Source organism: Coenobita brevimanus, chromosome 90 (genome assembly GCF_032717465.1).
Source record: "Coenobita brevimanus isolate Jiangsu-jjx chromosome 90, ASM3271746v2, whole genome shotgun sequence".
Taxonomy (NCBI): domain Eukaryota; kingdom Metazoa; phylum Arthropoda; class Malacostraca; order Decapoda; family Coenobitidae; genus Coenobita; species Coenobita brevimanus.
In genome coordinates this window covers 39,706,369-39,727,018 of record NC_137043.1, presented here as the reverse complement: position 1 = coordinate 39,727,018, position 20,650 = coordinate 39,706,369, and the positions used below count along the sequence as shown (strand labels likewise).

Genomic DNA, 20,650 nt, shown 5'->3' with positions numbered 1-20,650 from the left:
TATGTCAGTTGTTTCTCCTTTCCCTCTCTCCTTACTATCACCCTCCCCATTTTCAGTACTGCTTCCCTTCCTCCCTTCTCCCTCCTTCCTGTCATTGTGTCTTCCCCTTCCTCTCCTCTCTTCTACCTCCCTCTTATCTTCACAGCTTTTCCCTTCACCCATCATCCATCCTCTCTCATATTGCACTGCTTCCTCCCTCCTTCCCCACTCCATTCTTTGCTGCTTCCCTCTCCTTCCCCCTGCCCCTCCTTCCTATCTTTGCTGCATCCCCCTCCTCTCCTCTCTTCTCCATCCCTCCATGCTCTGCTACTTCCCTCTCCCCTCCTCCACCCCTCCTACTTTTACTACTTCTCCCACTTTCCTTCTCCCTCCCTCCTTTCTTTACTGCTTTCTCCTCCCTCCCTTCTGTCTGTACTGCTTTCTCCTCCCTCCCTTCTGTCTGTACTGCTTTCTCCTCCCTCCCTTCTGTATGTACTGCTTCCCCCTCCACTCTCCCTCCCTCCCTCCAATCATCCCTGCTTCCTCCTCAGCCATCCCATCGCTGCAGCATCACTCTCTGCTTTCCCTCCATCCGTCGTTAGTGTTTTCCATACCTCTCCAATCTTTCCCTTCTGTGTGTACTACTGCATCTCATCCTGGTTTCTACTGCCTTATCTTACTTACGTAGGTGATAAAATGAAGAGCTATGTGGAGCTAAAGGAGGTTGCAAGATGAGTAAAAGAAGACAAATGAAAGTGGAATCTGTAGGGAAAAAGATGGTGAATTTGTGTACGGAGAAAATAGGCTATTATTGCAACCCCCAGACCATGGCAGTACCCTGGCTCAGTCTTATCCTTAAGAACCAACACGGAAAGAACAAAGCCTACTGTGCCTTTATTCAGGGTTGGTATTCTTTCCATTTTAACTAGCGTAAAACATCCGTCACTTTGAGTGCTGAGCTGTAACGGAGAGTTGTGGGGCTAGTCTAAATTGGCAGTAAAAGGACAAATTTTGGCCAAGTTAGAGTGGATGGGCTATGACTAGAGTATCATTCTTTAATATGTTGGGCAATTGCATTAGATTGCTCAGTTGATTTGTGGAGCACCAAAATAACGCATTTTGTACCTAAACGAAACATCTGTTGTAGTTTTTGAAGAATTTTATTGTGTTCTTTAGGTAAATAATAGTGCCTGTAATCATGCAAAAATTATATCAGTGTATTTATATGACAAGGAAGATAATAATTAAATGCATCTCGAATGCGTGAGATTGTTGACGTCTTGACAGCTGGGAGGCAGTGGAGCCGCTGACGATGCCTCTCTAATCACTCATCCTCCCGCCACCACCCTCACCACTACATCCTCTAGACGGCACCAATGGGGGGAGGCAGGATAGTAATACGCATAACTATCATAGTGCTGATAGTAGTGCTGGCATGGAAGGTATGGGACTACACCGCTCTGCCTGGCGTCGAGGATTTCAAGGTTAAGGAGTCCGCCAGGATTCAGGATAAGGATTGCTGTGAAGACGATAAGGCTGTGCTTCAGGCCCCGGCGGTCACACATCAGGACGAATTGGTGAGTGGGAAGATATAATTTGGTATGATAAGTTTACATTTTTCAATAGCTAACGTATTGATAAGGTCCGTGACAAGGTTGTGTTCCAGGCCCCAGTGGTCACAGGACGAGCTGGTGAGGGAAGATATGCATGGTATATGCCATGTCTATGGTGTACTGAATGCTAACACTGAAAAAGCCCATGATTTGGCTGTGCTCACGACCCCAGCAGTCACACACCAAGATCAGCTGGTGAGAAGGAAGCTATAAGGGTCTGTTTTTTTGTCAAATTTAGCGTTGTAAATTGCTGTCCTGTGCTGTTGAAAAGGTCAGTGACAAGTCGGTGCTCCAGGCTCCAGTGGTCACGCATTAAAACAATGGTGAGTGGCAGGATGTGGCGTAGTATGGGTCTTGAAAAATGTTATGAATGGCCAACATACTAAAATGTTCCACTACTACTGTAGGTTATATTTGGGCAATATATTTATATATATATTTTTTCATATGATTCATGTTAACAGGCCTTAGCCTTTAGTGATACCATGGTTAGGACCAAACAATGCCACGGATAAGATAAGAAGAATACCCCCAGGGAATTGGTTGTCAAAGTAGGTAAAAATACGGTAAGTTAAAACAAGACAGACAGTATTACAAAAAAAATATCATATCAGCTGGCTTTTTTTTAAGACAAAGTTACTGTAATGGCTTTTTGTAACTAACTTAATCTAGCCTGACTAGCCGAGCAGACCTGGCCTAACCAATCTACTCAGAACTAGTTACCCAAGGGGCCTGACTGCAACTACAAAAATACTGATATCAACTGGTGTGTGTCTTGCATGTACACTGTTATATATATGGCCAGTATATAGAAAAGTTTCACTACAAATTACTAAGATGAACCCACATGATGAGAAAAACTCAAACTCAGAGAAGTTCCCAAAAGTCAGGGGGGAAAAAATTGGCCCAGTTAAAGGAGAAATATCACAGGCAGATCTAAATAAATACCCATTTGAAGAAGAAAACCCCTTATGCACTGACTTAAATACCAAAATGACCTCCAAATAAATAGGAAATACCCAAATGGACATAAATACCAGTACCTAGCTTGGTGTGGTGTGATATTACTGTATATTCTTCCTCATATATTTTGACAATTATTTTTTTATGACTGATTATCATAGTACATTTAAAGACATAACTCTAATCAGTATGCACTGCATGAATTCATATTGACACTGGACCGGGTACCATGACTGAACTGAGTATACTTATAAAAAAAAAAAAAAAATCAATCTACAGGCATACACCTTAATTCCACAAGGGATAGAGACAAAAGATAATCTTCATGTTACCCTTTCCTCTTCAGTCAGGCTGCCTCCCATTGTCTTACGTTCCCTTCATTATGCTTTCCCTCCCTCCACTAGACTCATGATAATTTTGTAAGTACTGTATCTGATTCTCCATCCTCGCTGCGTGGGCAGACTACAGTATCTCTTTTAGGTATAAATTTAGGTTCATATTGGTGTTTTCTCCTTCATTTCAGTCCATTTAGTTGCCATCACTTGAGTACTGTGTTTTCTCCTTCATGTGGGTTCAGTTTCATATTGATTTGGTTCTTTTTGTTTTTTCCTTTATTTGAGTTGATTCTGTAATGTATTTACGGTCAGTTCTATTTTTTCGTTCCTTTTCTATTTTTTTATGTTTGAATTTTCTTCTGAAGTGAGGTTATTGGGGTATATATATCTTTTGGTAGCTGTATTTGGGTTCTCCTTCATTTAGTTTCATTTTAGTACTGATTTAGGTTCATATGGTGTTTTATCCTTCATTTGGCTTACTTTGCATTTATTTAGGTTCATTTGTGTGTTTTTAGATTCATTTGTGTGCACAGTATTTACATGTTCATTTGGATATTTATTTAGGTTCATTTGAGTGTTTCCTCTTTCATTTGGGTTTATTAGATATAATAGGTCTGGTATTTGGATTTTTATTTCTTTATAATGCACTTTAATATTGTCATCAATGGAATTTATGCAAACTTTATCAATATGAACATAATATAAACAGATTACAAGCTGTAGGCCTGTATTCTTATTGGATGAGGAGGCTCCCTATCACCTCTTTCTTAATTACTGTATTTATTTTCCAGATTATCTATCAGTATCTTCCATTTTTACTTCTTATGGACTTTTAATAGCCTATAGCCATAGATTGCATGAATAACACACAAGAATACAATATTGGAGCAGAATCAGAAATAAACTGGTAAGGAAAAGGTGTTAGTAGGCTTCCCTAACCACACACAGATACTATCCATCTATAGCCAGATGCCATAATCCTGTAAGGGGTGGCTGTTTTGAGTTTATTGTTTTATGGGGAGGGGCACTAACCCTTTGCCAACCCAGTTGCTGACACATATGGAACACGTATGGTTGGTTATATGGTTACCACCCAGCGTTGTAAATGGTTTCCTGGCTTACAGGAAACCATTTGGCATGTAACTCAATGTAAAGCCACCTAAGAAGGAAGGAAGAGTAATAAAGTGACAGGAAAGATGGGAGAAATAGGAAGAGGGCAGACACAGTAAAAGAATGATAAAAGTGAAGGGAGAAGTAGGCAACACTACATCCAGTGAGTTGATGATGGTTGCCACCATCAACCACCACACATGAATACCACCCAAAGTTTTGTATAGTGTGGAAAGTGCTTCGCAGAGGAAAAGGTGCAAGATAACCAGACTTCATTAGTGGGTAACTCATGGTAGTGTTTTTGTTGTGGCCACCATGTGTGAAGTCTGTAATTGGATGCTTGGTGAGGGATTGATGGAGAGAAACAAACAAGGTGACATGGAAACAGTGAAAGGGGCTGGCTTGGATGATGGGTGAGCAGCGGTGAGAAGAGGATGAAGTCTGGGATTTAATGCATGACAATAAATAAATACTGGTACTGTAGATATATAGATAAATGAGAGAGTTACATGGAAGCAGTGAGGAAGCGTCTCAGGAGGAGTGGTGAGGAGTCGAGTTGTGTGTGTGTGTGTTTGTGTAGCAGTACACAGATATACAGATGGATAGAAATAGAGGGTGAGTAGGAGACAGAAAGAGTGGTTGACTTTGGGTGGTGTGAGAGAGTTTGAAGAGTTGTGATAAGCTTGGTACCGCTGTGCATTAGTCACTGGAACCATGGATAAAGACACAGTCTACTGTTGATCACTTCAGTGACATTATTATTATTATTGTTGTTGTTATTATTATAATTATTATTAGGTTATTCTTGCTATCACCAGATGATTTTATTCAACTTGTAACAGATTTCTAGTAATGAAGGGATTGATGGAGGTTATATGTAACTCCTCTAGTTTGAAAAGTCTTTCCACTACTGAATTATAATTATGTGATGGTTGCAATATTGGAATGTAAATGCATCATTGGTGTGGACTGGTTAAAGTCTTGCAAAAATGGTAGTCTGATTGAGAGAGGTACCAGTACAGTGTAAAAACTAACCATGACTTCATCTGTTTGGTATCTCACACGTTATTCATGTGTAGCATTTAGGTATAGCTTACTCTGCGGAATTAACAGTAAGGTAGTAGAGTTGTGTATGAACCAGTCCACCTCACTCACTCTTGTTTATAAATTCCTGAGTGGTGTTTTTCTGGAGGTCACGTGACAGTGTAGAATGATGTGGAAAAATATGGCAAGAGTTTTGGTGTTGAAATGGATTGGTTGACAAGAAATGGACATGTCTGGTAAAAAAGGAGAAAGTGGAGTTGTTGTTGTTGTTGTATGCATTATCACAGGGAAGAGGTTAAAGTTGTTTTGAAGTCAGAAATGCATTACCCTTCAGTTATGGACAAGAAGCATTTGTCACATAAAGTTGTTTCACACAGTGTATAGTCTTTTGTGTGTGTGTGTGTGTTTCAGTCACTGTGATTGAACGCAAGGATTGGGTATTGTTGTTATGACCCCAGGCTCACTGGAATGTGAATATGGTGATTTGCAGACTGAAGCTGCCCATCTCCTGCAGTCCTCCATTGTCTTTTGGGGGAATAGGGTGGGAGTTGAATGATGTTTGTATAATGGGGCTTGGTTATATCAGTGCCATCACATGAATGCATCCCTCTCCTGCACCAGGGATTGTGTGTGCTGCCCAGTTATACAAGGGTATCTCAACTCCCTCCATATCCCTGACTGCAGAAGGGCAACTTTAAGCCTGCATTCTATGTGGTTAATGTTTCACAAACCTGGGGCCACAGCAGCAACAACTACAACAGTCATTTTCATCACTGGATGTAAAAACACCCCTCACTGTTTTTACCAAATACTGGATACGTCCCTCCCCTCCCTTCCTTCCTCATACCCTTGGCTCACCCCTCGCCTTTCTTTCTCTTCCCCTTCCCCTGACTTACCCTCTCTCCTCTCTTTCCCTTCCCATACTTCCCTTTACCTTACCTCTGATCCACCTCCCCCCTCCTTTCCTTCCCGTTCCCTGACTCACCCCTTCCCTTCCTTCTGTTTCCCTTCCCCTGCCGTGTCGCACCTCCTCTCCTTCCTTGCCCCAACACACTTCCTTTTCCTGCCGCTCTCCCTGTGACTCACCCTTCCCTTCATTTTTCTCTTCCCTTCATTCCCTGACTCGCCCATCGCCTTCCCCACCTATCTCCAACCTTGAATTTCATTTCCTCTCTTCCCCTCCTGTCTCACATTACCTTTCCATTCCTACCCCTTGACCCTCGCAGCACCATATCCCCTCCCCTTTCTCTCTCCCCTTTTCTCCTTCGTTTTCCCTCCCCCCTCCCAACTTGTCTCTCTCCCTTCCCTCCTTCCCATACCCCTGACCTTCACTTCTCCCTCTCCCCCTCCCCTTCTCCTCCTCTTCCCTCTCCCCCCACTCCTCCCCTCCCTTCTCTTCCTGCCTCATTCTTTCTCCTTCCTCTGCCCTGACCTTCACCACACCCCCTCCCCACTGCTTTCTCTCCCCCCCCCCTTTCCTTCCCTTCCCCTGACACCTCAACCCCCCTCTCCAACCTGACAGTCACCACACCCCCTTTCCATTTCATTCTCTTTTCTCCTCCCTCCCTTCCCTCATTTTCTCTCCTCCCTCCCCTTTTCCTTCCCTCCCCCTCACCACCACTCCCCTTTCTCTCCCTTATTCTCCTCCCTCCCCTACCCCTGCCCTGCCTTCCCTTTTGTCTCCTTACTTCCTTCTCTCTCTCATTCTCACTCCTCCCCCCCTCACCCCTGCCCTGCCTACCCCTCCCTCCTTATCTTCCCTGTTTCTTTCCCCTCCCCTCCCTTTCTCCTTTATCTCCCTCCCTCCCTCCTCCCTTATTCTCTCTCCTCCCTCCCCTACCCCTGACCTTCACCACACCCTTCCTCACATAGTTCTTCCCCTTCTCCCACAACTACTCCCCCCCCCCTCCTCTCCCTTTATCTCTCCATTCTCTTTCCTTCTTCCCACTCTTCCTCTATCCCTCTCCCCTTCCCTATTGTCTCCCTGTCTCTCTCCCTCACCTTATTCCCATTCTCTCTTCCTCCTTTCTCCCTCCCCAACTCTCTTCTCCCCCCCCCCTCCTTCGTCATTGCCCTTGTGTTGGAATTTCAATATTTTCTCTACAGTATCAAAACATAGGAACTCAGCGTTAAAAGGTCGTTACTGAATAGGGGTAGAATACCACTCCTCACTGGATGCGGCGTCGAGCCACTGATATAAAGTTACTGTAAATCGTTATTTTCGTAGTAGAAGTAGTAATAGTAGTAGTAGTAGTAGTGGTCGTACCTAAAGTAAGTATTATCAGTTCCCTTACAACAGTTAATGCTTCTGTCATGAAAACGGCGTCTGACCCACATTCCCCCTTCCCTACCCCACCGTACCGTTACTCCCAGACTGCGCCACTCCTCTATGCTGGTTCTTGACTTCTGCCCAGTGACGTGTTCTTCATTTTATTATTTTAGTGTTGCTGTCTCCAGAGAGTTCTGTACAGAATTTTCGAACTAAAGGGGTTAGATTTGGCCATACTCGCCTCTTCACCACACACTCAGCCGCTTCACCACACTCTCAGCCGCTTCACCACACTCTCAGCCCCTTCACCACACACTCAGCCCCTTCACCGCATACTCAGCCCCTTCACCACACACTCAGCCCGTTCACCACACACTCAGCCCCTTCACCACATACTCAGCCCCTTCACTACACACTGAGTCCCTTCACCACACTCTTAGCCCCCTCACATCACGCTGCCCCTTCACCTCACTCACCCCATCACATCACGCTGCCCCTTCACCTCACTCACCCCTTCACCTCACTGCTCTGCAAGTGAAGTAATTGAAATCTCTGGCTTACCACCCATTAGTTTGTTTTAACTCCTGTGCCATAGTTTTTGTTCATGCTTACCGAACGATTTTATTCGGCTATTGAAAGAACTCCTCATGGTACTGTGACCTTGGTAGATTGCAGGCTGAAGCCGTGTTGAAGGGATTGCTGAAGGCTGCATCTAACCCCTCCTGTCCTCAGTCTCTAGAGCTGAATAAATGACGACAAAAGAATAACAAAAATACGGATCATAGTGAAGAGGTTAAAACTGGCTCCCATGACGCTGAATAAAATTGTCCGACTTTAATTGCAGTAGAATACCAATATAATACGAAAGTTGCCCCGACCATGAGAAGGCTAGTTTCTTAACCTCGCTTAGCTTTAATTTATTCATGGCACCTGCTCTACTCGACACGTTAATTGCTCAGCGACTCACCTGCGTTTCAACATCTTTTTTAAGTTAGTGGTGTGACAGGATATGTATTCGGCTCGTGCTTTTTTTTTTTTTTTTTTTTTTTTCCATGTCCGAGGATGTTTATATTTTATTTCGGTCATTGAGAAGCAGTGATTATGTGGAGTTCGTGAGTTTAAGTATGTTGCCCCTGCGTGTGTGTGAGTATTTATGGCATTTTTTTCAAGTTATGCATATCGTCTTCCCTCTAGTCATTTATCATTGTATTTATCTTTGTTTATTTCTTGAAGGAGGGTAGTCTCTCTCTCTCTCTCTCTCTCTCTCTCTCTCTCTCTCTCTCTCCCCGTGATTTTTTTTTTTTTTTTTTATATAAGTTGAGGGTGTATTTGTATATTTCCGTGAGGGTAAGACATTTTATTATGCCTGACTTCGTGTCTTCACTATTAAATCATACACTGTTGGCTGCATTTGTGAATTTTGTTGTTATTGCTAGTGAGTGCTTTTATGTTTGTCCTGTTTTTGTCATTTTTGTTGTCTTTTATTTCCTGTGGGGCTGTTGACCTCTCCATGCCCTGGGAGGAACCGCTACGTGGATGAACTACCTTCCCGCCTTCTCCCCTTTACCACGCTTTTCATCCTTCACTTGTTTTACACTCCCATTCCTCGCTTGATAACGCCCAAGGGGGATTTTTCGACTTGTTTTACTTCCATTTTGGTTGTGTGAGAGGCTAGGTGGTGGAGAGAGGAGTGGATTTTGTGGAATAAATGCGTGGGTTTATCAGACTTGGCATTTGTATAACACGTGGCTGTTGGGGTGGCTGCTAGGGTGGGGTTGCCGGCAAGGAAATATTTTGTCTGCTATTATTGTTTTCCAGCAGTGTTATGTTACCTTATATTTCCCGTATGTGCATTGAAGACCAGTGGATATATAGGGTATTTGCGTGTAATGGCGCCGTTACTTTAATGTTACAATGATAGGAAACGCAATGTCACTGGGTAACGTGGTAACCGAGGGAGAATACTCGGGGTGGGAATCTTCAATGTTGTATATTTCCCGAGCCGCCAGTGTTTGTGTCTGTGCTCGTGCCTAACCATTGATGCCAGTCTGTGTCATGATGCCACAGGCATCCCATTTATGCCATTCCTGAAAAAAGAGCCGTACTGTGTACCTACATTTGTATATATCTTTTTGTAACTGGTCTGTGTTATGTATTGTACTGTCAGTGTCGGGAAATGGAGGGAATATTGTGAAACATTGAGTGGTTTTTGAAAATATTTGGAAAGTTTTATTGAAAGTGGGACCGCAAACATGTCGGAAAAGTATGCGAATCTGTCCACCGTACATGTGTGCAGCGGAAGAGAGAGACATGAGTGTGCACACCCCAACGCACCTGCCACGACTACACAGAACTTACTCGAGCGAACCGTTGAGGGTAAAGTTAAAGAAAATAATGGAAATAACGAAGTAGTTGCGTTAAATCTCTTCATTGGCATACCGAGGGGGAATCGATGGCGGGAGGCGGAAAACACTAGTCGCTTATTTAATCGTTTTGAATACTTGTGGACCACTTTGTTGATTTGCGTCGTTTTAACGTTGGTGTTCGTTAATGACATGAACACTTACGGTGGCAGGCGGCATAATGAGGCTGAGATGACGCCCGCCGAGGTAATTAATCGTACGTTATATAAGCCAAGTTAACCCCGGCCGTACTGTGACGCCCTTTTCGTTTTGTTTTGATCTGTCTGTATATCTAATCTATCTGTGTCTCTGTCTGTCTCCCTTTATATCTATCTATCGCCAGACGCCATAATCCTGTAAGGGGTGGCCACTTGACTATGAGTTACCTGTTTTACGGGGAGGGGCACTAACCCTCCACCAACCCACTTGTTGACACGTAGGTTATATCCAGACCCTTTAATCCAGGAAGGGGTGGCCACAGACGAATCGCGTGTCACCCTGACCTCCATCATCAGGTTGCCCATTCTTCATCTCCCACTCACTCTTTCGATCACACTTCCTCTTCCCCCTTCCTCGTTTTCACCAGGATCTAAAGGCTTTTCGCATAATCCACCGTAGTCAGTCTCAGTCCCCAGTCTCTTAACATGGCCACAAGGCGCTTTCTTGGACATCCACACCAATACTGTAACGCGTCCTCTCCCTCTCGCTCTCTCATTTATCGCCGTAGCTTCCTCCCATATCTAACAACGTCAATCCGGATCTCTCTCTCTCTCTCTCTCTCTCTCTCTCATTACCTCCTCCACCCTCTTCATTATCTATCCTTCTCCATCCTCATTACCTTTCCTTCTTCTTCATATTACCTTCTCCCCCTCCAATACCCCTCCTTCCTCCCACTACCCCTCCCCCTTTACCCCTCCTCCCTCACCGTTTACAAAAGATGACATTAATTGAGCAGATGATTTACTGGTTATCTTACCTAACCCAGCTGGCACGTGTTGGATCATTAAATCTTTCAGTATAACCATGCCTTTGTCAGGTTTATTTTCATTAAGCTTACCACCAGACAGTTTTATTTAGCTTAGAGAAGCCATCTTGTACTGAAGGGGTTTACTTTAGGCTGTATTGAACCATCCCAGTTTCAGAAAGGAGGCTGCCAGAGATCAAGCAATGTAGAGAGCCACCGTTAGGTAACCAAAGCCAGTGTATACAAGGATGCTGGAGCCTTTATAAATTATACAATTTTAAAGCTGTATAAAACAATCAGAAAATGACAAGACTTCAATGAGAGGTGTTCCAAGGGTTAATGTGTTGATAAATATATCCACGTGTCTACCTGTAGTCAGACTTGTTAATCCTGGAGGGGATGGCCACAAGCAATTAACCTCTAATTAACTCTGTAACCACAAACAAATTGCCTCCATGTTAACTCTGTCAGCCACCATTAAGTTGCCATCCCTCCAGCTCTCACTGCCCTCATTCTGATCCCTCCACCTCATCCATGTTCTCCCTCTCTCACTGTTCTCTTTCACCTTACTCACATGCACCCTCCTAGTCAGCCTCATTCTCATCTACCCGATATGGCCAAACTGTCTCAAAGTACAGTGTTTCTAATGCTTCCTTGCACAGCCATATCAACCTCATTGTGTCCCACCACTTCCTCATTTGTCTGTCTGTCTCTTCACATAGTGATAAATAAAAATCAAGAAAAACATACCACTAACTTTTTTTTTTTTTTTAATAGGAAGTTCCTGCATTCCCGCCACTACGTGTCGAGGTGTACTATGAGGCATTGTGTCCAGACAGTCGGTACTTCGTGGTCAGGCAGCTCCTGCCCACATACAACAAGCTTAAGGACATCATGAAAGTATCCCTCGTGCCCTATGGGAAGGCATCGGTCAGTGTGTTGGCCCTTTTTAGTTTTACAGTTTTGTTATGTTCATGTTTGGAAACCATTGCACATGCTATACATTAGCTTTCTGATCTGGTGGAGATTTTTTTCCTTTTGTAGCTTATTTGATGTAGCTCATTGGCACAGTAAGACAGTGCAATGGCTCTGCATCCTTTCCAAAGCAGTTCTTCAGCTAGCATCATATTTTAATATTTGTCTCTTGTTACAACTCTGCATTGAGGAGAGATTGCAACACTTGGACAAGTAAGAGTAAATGAGTACAGTATGTATAAGTGTTTTCACTTGCTGGCATCTCTCCATGTTTTGCAATCTTGAGCCATTTCCATTTTCAGTCCTCAACCCTGCATCCCCACAATGGCTTCATCCCACATCTTCCTTGGTCTGCTTCTGGACATTCTTCCATCCCCGTTCATAGTTGTAACTGTGTCTTCTCAGCCAGTCAGGGAATCAAATCTCCCAGTTCTATTCAGATAGCATTAACACTCGGGTTCCAATACTCACTCTTAGCTGAGTGAAATTGTCTGGCGGTATATGGAAGAGAATACTAGAGTTGTGTAAATCATGAGAGGGTAATGGAATCTGTACAGTATGTACACGTAAGCCCCATGACTCACACCTAAATAAAATCATGTGGCATTAACTGGAATGGAATATTGTATGTAGTTCGAGAGGTAAAGAAAGAAGTGGTAGATGGGGGAAGAGAATGGGGAAGTAGTGAGTGAGGGAGAAAGGAAGTGGGATGGAAAGAGAATAAGAAGTTTAGATGAGAAGAGAACAATATATTTTTCTTTCAGTACTAGGTTATAAGACTTCAGTAAGAAAGAGATGTTGGAAAGTAGATCAGAGTGTTTGAAGGTCATTTATTTCTATTCATGTATGTGTTTTTTCAGTTCATTGGTATTCCAGGCATCGTAAGTTAACTTGTATCTTTCATCATCATTGTCATTGTCATCATCATAATTTATCATCATCATTATCATGGTTGTCATTGTCATCATCATAATTTAATATCATCACCATCATCATCATCCTGTACAGTACATCTTCCTCCCCATTTCTTTCCTGTTCTCTCTTTGCCTCTTCTTCCTTTCTTCCCCACTCATTTCTTCCCCACCCCATCATCCCCTGTTCTCTCCTCTCCTGTTGCCCTTGCTGACGTGGCACTGTACCACTGTGCCGCTATATGGCATTAATATTCATATACCCATTTGGCAAACACCTGGCATAATGATGGCCTAGCACACCTGCAACTGCTGTGATGTATTGCATGAACACACTTGTGGAATTCTGCCTGATCATACACACACACATTCATACCTGAGCTTCTAAAACCCATATTCTCATTGGTTAAGGAAATATGATAAGAATGCCATCATGTGGTGGCACTGATGTAACCATGCAGCTCCACTGCATGGTTATACATGTATCTCTCAATGCTGTCCCTATCCCCCAAAAGGAAGATGGTCAACTGCAGGAGAAGGACAACTTAAGCAGGCAATCCACTGGGTTCACATTCTAAATGAGCCTGAGGTTACAGCTACAACCTCAATTAAGGAAGCTCCCAAGCACCTCTTCCTTACCTGCTTATTTTTTGCATATGGCTGATTAATGTTTTTTTTTTTTTTTTAATGCCATTTACAAATTCTGGAATAATGAAGACATAAATAACATGCAGTAGAATAGTAAGGTATAGTATGACTATTTATGCAATGTACATTTATATTGAAAGACATAAATAACATGCATGCAGTATTGGAGAAATGTAAGGTATAGCGTACAAAATAAATAAAGAGGTGCTGAGATGCCTGTTGATGATATGCTACATAATCTTTTTACTATGAGGGGGGGCTTTGCTTACCATAGTAATGTGAATGAAAAATAAGATTTATTTGTAAGGGAGGGTTCAAATTATGTTCATCCCATAAATTTTATGATGTATGTTGGTATTATAGTATGTTGTAGAATACAGTACTTCACATCACAGAAGGCCCTCAGCTTAATAAAATCACCTGGGAAATTTTGCCCTGTTATAACGTACACAATCATCCCTCAAAGTCCAGGATGCATGTTGGCAATATGCTGTGTAACCCGATTACTATGAGGGGGGGGGGGTTCTCTTTAGCATAGTAAAATCAGCTTCCAGAAACAAATGTTTTAGATCTGAACACATGTGCTGACATACCTTTCAGATTCTGCTTCTTGGTATCACTGGATTCAGGAGTCAAAGTGAAAGAGTATCGCAGTGATTCTCCTCCTGCCATCAGAACCATAAGAAAGACTGGCACTATGCTTTTTAACCACTAAGCACACTAATTTTCCATATACCAGCAGGCCCTCACTAAGGACAGGCACTATGCTTTCTGACCACTAAGCACACTAATTTTCCATATACCAGCAGACCCTCACTAAGGACAGGCACTATGCTTTCTGACCACTGAGTACACTAATTTTCCATATACCAGCAGACCCTCACTAAGGACAGGCATTATGCTTTCTGACCACTAAGCACACTAATTTTCTTTATACCAGCAGATCCTCACTAAGGACTGGCACTCAGTGTTTGAAGTACTAACCCTGACTTGGAGCTTTCTAATTAATTCTCCTTATGCTAACAGACCCACAATAAGAACTGGTACTCTACATTAAATCCCAGCTCCAGCTGGGGTTTTCTAATCAATAAGCCACACAGCAGTACTCCTGATGCCAACAGACCCATGATAAAGACAGGAACTACATGTTTTATTGGCCATTTTCAGCAACACACTAATTCTCATTTTGCCAACAGACCCATGAGAAAGACGGCCAGTACACCTTCAAGTGCCAGCATGGGCCTGTGGAGTGCCGAGCCAACATGGTGCACGCCTGTGTTACAAATATCATCAAGGACGAGGCAACACAACTTTCCACCGTGTCCTGTATGATCGAGAAGAATGAGAGTCCCATGAAAGTTGGACAGAGGGTACGAAAGGAGTGAGGGAGGATAAAACAGAGAGAGAAAGAGATAGGGTTGTTGTTATTGTTGTTGTTGCTCCTGGCTCAGCTAGATGTGGGTAAGTCATAGGGTGTATAGGCCTTATCTTGTGAGTCTCATAATTTTCTTCATGTGGAGTGTGTATTGGATGGGTGTGATGACTGAATGGTTGAATAAATATGTAGGAGTTTGTGCATAAGCAAAAACAAGTTGGTGGATATTTATTCAGAGCATACTGTGGGTAGCTACCATTGACCCTGGGAGTGAAGTTTGGCTACAGACGATAACTAAAAGTCTTTTACTCTAACTTGGACCAAAATTGCTATCTCTCTTTCTTTGATGCTGAGTTGTAACAAGAGAATGGCATGAGATCTTAGAGCTAGTCAGGAAGAAGTGCTGTGGGAAGGAAGTAGAACCATAGTATTGTCTTTTTCTGCTGTTGAGCTACAAAAAATAAGCTACAAAAAGACAAAGTCTGAGCCAGGTTAGAGTAAAAGGAATATAGCCACACAGTCAGCCCTCTTAAGTAGAGTAAGAGGAATACAGCCACACACTCAGCCTTCTTAAATAGGAAACTCAGTTATAAGTAATACTTGTAGAGACAAACATCAAGCTGAGATTCTCATGTTGTTACAAGTTCTGTTACACGTCTCAGATGACTTGTTTCCCCAATAGCTTCCAGCAACTTTTTGGAAGTTAATAGCTAGTTTTGGCAGTTAGTTTAACATCCAGTCCATAGAAAGCATCAGGTTTACCATAGGTATGCACTGTGTAGAGGTTTCATAAGGGGAAGCATGGTGTCATTTAATTAGATTTGATCTGATTAAGGTGTTGCTACAGTGCCGACATTAATATTCAGTGTGTGATGATTAAGGCATTGCTACAATGCCAACATTAATTTTCAGTGTGTGATGATTAAGGCATTGCTACAATGCCAACATTAATTTTCAGTGTGTGGAGAAGTTTGGTGGAGATTGGTCTGGAGTGGAGGTGTGCGTAACAGGGGAGAAGGGTGCCAGCATAATGAAACACATGGGGGATATGACGGATGCCCTCAACCCTCCTGTCTCATTCATACCCACTGTCACCATTGATGGCGTGAGTGACCTTTTGTATTTGTGCTGGAGAGGGATGCCTTCTTGCAGTGATACTAATATAATCAGGAGGCTGTATTGACCAGTTAGACAAACATGCCTCAGTTCCCTCCCTCTTCCCTGAGATGATGATTCTGACTGCAGAAGGGCAGCTTTAGCCTGGGGTCACTCCCCCCCCCCCATTACTTATCACAGGCAGTGTGAATAGAACTGTTTTCCATGTCAGTTGCTTTTTCTGCTTGCTTGTTTTTTTTTTCTTTCTTTTTTCCACACAGGTTCTCATAAAAAAATACTTCTAACACTTCCATACTAACTGTGATAATAGCTGTTACATGAAATATTTGTATGTGTTAACAGATAAGCACTCAACTTTCATCCAGCCTAAATTGTCTTATTTTTCTAAAATATGTGTACTTCCACTTTGAAATTTTCTCTTTCAGAATTGATGCTGTATCTTTACATTAAACTTGTGTCTGTAATATTAGGAAATTTTCTTTTTTGTGCTTTTTGAGTGTCTGATTCATCCTCAAAATCACATGAATCAGATGTTTGTGGTTTTTCTTATAGAAATGTGATACTGTATAATTTTTTTTTCCTTTATGTTCTTTTTTGTCATTATTATTATTATTTTTTTTCTTTTCATTTTCATTTTCATATTTTAACATTGTACTTAAAACATTGTGCATGATAATAATCAAATTGCATCTTATCTTTATCTTAAACTTCAGAGCCAAGCTGGGCAGTCAAAAATACTGCAAGATCTACACAAGGTGCTATGTCGACGCTACAAGGGTCCAAAACCTGCCTCCTGCTAGCCCAAAGCTGCCCAGTGCAAGCCCAGTCTGCCACATACTAGCCCAGTCTGTCTCATGTTAGCCCAGGTTGCCCCATGAAACCCCGACTTGCCACATGTTAGCAATAAACTTCTTGCTAACCTAAACCACCATGTTGCCCAAACCTCCAACTTACTCCATGCTGGCCAAGTTCTGCCATGTGTTCATCCAAACCATCATGTGCTAATCCAAGCCTTCAGTGTGCTAGCCTGAGTGCACCAATCACTAGCCAAAACCTGTCCCATACTAGCCAAAACACACCACATGCTCGCTAAAACCTCAGCTGTCAAAGAATAATACAGTATCAGGAATTTATTTTTTGGGAAAAATTACAAGTCACTTTTTGTATTCTTGGTGCAAAATGAACAGTACCAGGTCTTTTAGTGTGGCAGACATTAGCTTCACTTTTTGTATATTAGTTTTTGGAACTACTGTATTTTTGTATACTGTACAGTATACTGTATTGGATTTTTTTTTTTTTTTTTTTTTTTTTTTTTTTTTTTTTTCCTAGTACCATTGCCTTCATTCATGCTGTTTACTCATTTTTGTCAGACTGTATTTATTTACAGTTTTTTTGTGAGTAATATTTTTGGCTGGTTTTCATATATTCTTATTAGTTTCATCTCTTCAGTACGATGATTTTATTTTATTGTTGCTACCAATAGAAGTGGAAGGTAGAGTGACATAAGGAAGGAAAGTAGCTGGTGCAATGAAGGCCTTGATAAGAAACAGAGGCTTGAGTGTTGCAGCTGCTTGAGGCTTATATGAAGGAGTGTTAGTGCCAACTTTAACATATGGATGTGAGACTATGGTATGGCATGAAAATGAAAAGTCAAGAGTGAGAGCAGTGGAGATTGGACTTCTGAGAATGTATGTGGAGTACAGAGAGTGGATAGGATACAAAATAATGTGATGCATGGATGATGTGGAGTGAGGAAGTCTGTGGACACCAGAATCGAAGAGAGTGTACTGTGATAGTATGGTCATGTGTAGAGAATGGATAGCATTAAGTAGTGAAAAATGTATTGTATCTGAGCAAATTTGATGGAGGGAGGAGGCAAGGTAGGCCAAGGAGAAAGGTGGAGAGATATGGGGGATGAGTGTGTGAGGAAGAGGTATGGAAGTCGGTGAGGCTAGGACACTGACAAGAGATCGAGCTGGCTGGATGAATGTTGTGAGAAGAAATGCATGGTCAGGGGTTTGGCACCCCTTTTTAACGTGACAGCGTTTGAATTTACTTCATCAGATATGTTTGTGTTAAGCTACAGCAAATCAGATAGAGCCAGGATTCCAGGGCTTTGAATGATGTGTGAGTGGAAGCGTGGCCCATTGGATTGGGCAACCATGGGCTGTCTGTACGATGTTACTCCTCATCCGGCTCTAGTGTGAGAAAGGAGGTCTGGATGATGATGTTGCTACTACCAATAGACAGTTTTGTTCAGTTCATTGAAGGAATTAACCCCGTCAGTCCAATAACCTTTTTATTTTATAGGTACTTCCAAATTTTTTTTTTTTCCTTGTTTTGTAATGTTAGGAGAGACTGTGTGAAGTGGAAGGGTTAGATACAGCCTTCATTAACCCATTCAGAATGAGAGGTCTCTCCTGAGATGTATAAAATCACCTGGAGGTAGCAGGGATAAACTGTTTAAAGACATTACCATATTAAGGAGACTAAAGAAGGCAAAGTCTAACCTTGCAAGTTCGAAAAGTCTCTCTGAAAAGAAAGTAGAGATACCGGTAGCAAGGATAAAATGAAGGTGTCATGTACTGAAGAGACCCAAGACAACATTCCAGAAGGTTCCTGTAGGTTTTGAACAACGTGTATTTCATTAGCTTTAACGTCTTTCGTCACTAATCCTGTGAGTCCAGGGTTGTCATTTATTGATTTATTCTAGCTGCCTCCGGATGATTTATGTTAGTTTTAGGAAGGCCTCTTGTTCGTATCATATCATTTATAAAAACTCCCTTGCATGCATCAGCCTTGGCCATGTGATAGTAGCTCTCCACCTTGCTCAGTATCCGGTAAGGAAGAGTTGAAAGCTATATCTAACCTCAAGTTCAGAAACTCTCTCCAAAGCTAACTATAACCATTTGCAGGTCTATCTGTCTAGATACACATCATCAGAATAATCTGATAAGTGTGTAAAAATTGGCAGCCTGGTACGAAGAGGGTGCATGGAGAGTGTTGCTAATATCTTTTCAATAAGTAGCCTCTCTTAACCAAATTAAAATACTGTACTCCAGTAGTAGCAGGAGTTAAATGTATCATAAAAGGTTACCACACTGAAGAGACTAACGGTGATTTCTAAAGCTTTCACAGTAATGGATCTCAACTGTGCTGAATGAAATTGTCCAGTGGTAGGATGACTGAAATTAAAAAGACTTCAGTATGTACCAAAGGAGTTAGTTTTGAGCCGATCTGTTTCACCTTTTTTACATATATCTCTGTGCAGTAGATCTTGGAGCCATCAGATAATTTAATTAAAGGAACTCTTTGGGTATTGAAGAAGTAAATGGCTTTTCAAACCTCATCACTACTAGACATCTCTTCTCAACTGCATAAAGTCATCTGGAGGTAGGAAGGATAAGTTTTTGACTGCACATAACTTTAAGTTGATGAAGTGTAGGAGCATTATTGTTATATTAATTTTACAGCTCTTGTGTTGTTTTTCTTTCAGATTTTTTAGTTCTGGTATGTGCTGTTTTTCTATTGCATTATGTACAGCAATTCCTCATTATATAAGTCACCTTTTTTGACTCTGTGAAGCTGTGAAGTCTAGGTAATCAGCAGATAAATTGCCCATTATTCTCTTCACCATGATGACATAGTTTTACACTATTCTTGCTGCCCTCAAACAATGACATTCAGCTTAGGATAGACTTTGTACACTAGAAAGGTTCAGTATAGCCTTCATTAACACCTTCTTTACAAAAACCCTCTCATGCTGAATAAAATAATCAGGAGAGAGCAAGAGTAATATAAAAACAGTATTGGATTCAAGGGGAATAGTTCCGTTGCTTCCTGTACATCAGATTGCTAGTTTGTTCTGATTTTCAGTACCAGTTTTATGAAAAAAATTGCAATATTTCTAAACACATCCCTTGACTTATAATGAAGACTGGCTGTACTGTATATCATATCTGGTGCCTCTTTAAGTATATCATGTGTATAATAAGTTTTGAATTGCAGCTCAGATGAGAGGTGAACAGATTTATCGTGACTGAAATGAGTAGTGTTTTTTCCATTGTATTGGTGGAAAACTGCTTTGTTATACACACGTTTTGTTGAGAGTTCATGATTTGGAAAGTTATTGAGACATTATTGATATCTTATTTTAATGAGAAGATATCCATAGAGCCTGTGTAAGTACTTGGAAACTTAGTACTGTACTGTAATTTCATTTATTTTATTGATGGGTCATGTTTAACGATGCTGTCGTTAAAGGAAATTTTATATGAAATGTTGAGAACTAGTACAGAATTTATATTTTTATAGTTTACAGAAGGTAGACATATACATCTTTTTAGTGAGTGATGTGCTTAGTGGATGCTCTTGTAAATTATGGGCAATGGTGGTTGTGTTATATGACATGACACTATGTTTTGCTTGGTTTTTGTATATCGTGATAGCATATGTTCAGATAATGATTTTTGCATTACACAATAAGAAAGTGTAGTTAGTGTTTGTGTAGAGTAGAGTGCTGCGTTTTCTTGAATGTGGACAATTCTTAAGCTCTTCAGTTTGATGGGTATTTAATATTGTATCTTGCTATTTCCAGATGATTACCAACTTAGGAAAGGTCTGTTGTACTGAAGGATGTATTTGATGGCTGCATCTAACTCCTCCAGTTCAAAATGTGTCTCCTAAGCTGAAACTGGCACAAAAGCACTGGATATCTACAGGACCTTATGTGTTTGAGTGAAGAATCATGTGGGGCTTTGTTAGAGTGAAATACCTGGTGTGTCAAAATCATTAGGGAGTGACTGACATACTGGGCCACTCCTAGAAATGTTCTCACAATTAATAATCATCTGAAGGTAGCAAGAATAAAATAAAAATATATATAATTGAATTAAAGGGGTTAATCCAGTATGTTCATTGATGTCTGGTGTGGTAATGTGAGGGTT

At 41.6% G+C, this 20,650-nt stretch overlaps 1 protein-coding gene across 1 annotated transcript; it reads left to right on the top strand.

Moving 5' to 3' along the window:
• Positions 1 to 1,345: 1,345 nt before the first annotated feature.
• On the top strand, positions 1,346 to 16,690 carry LOC145411565 (gamma-interferon-inducible lysosomal thiol reductase-like). The gene is made up of 5 exons (XM_080281572.1): positions 1,346 to 1,556; positions 11,457 to 11,609; positions 14,410 to 14,583; positions 15,547 to 15,693; positions 16,418 to 16,690. The coding sequence occupies exons 1-5, from the start codon at positions 1,356 to 1,358 to the stop codon at positions 16,502 to 16,504; spliced, it is 762 nt and encodes a 253-aa protein (XP_080137698.1). The 5' UTR covers positions 1,346 to 1,355; the 3' UTR covers positions 16,505 to 16,690.
• Positions 16,691 to 20,650: the final 3,960 nt, after the last annotated feature.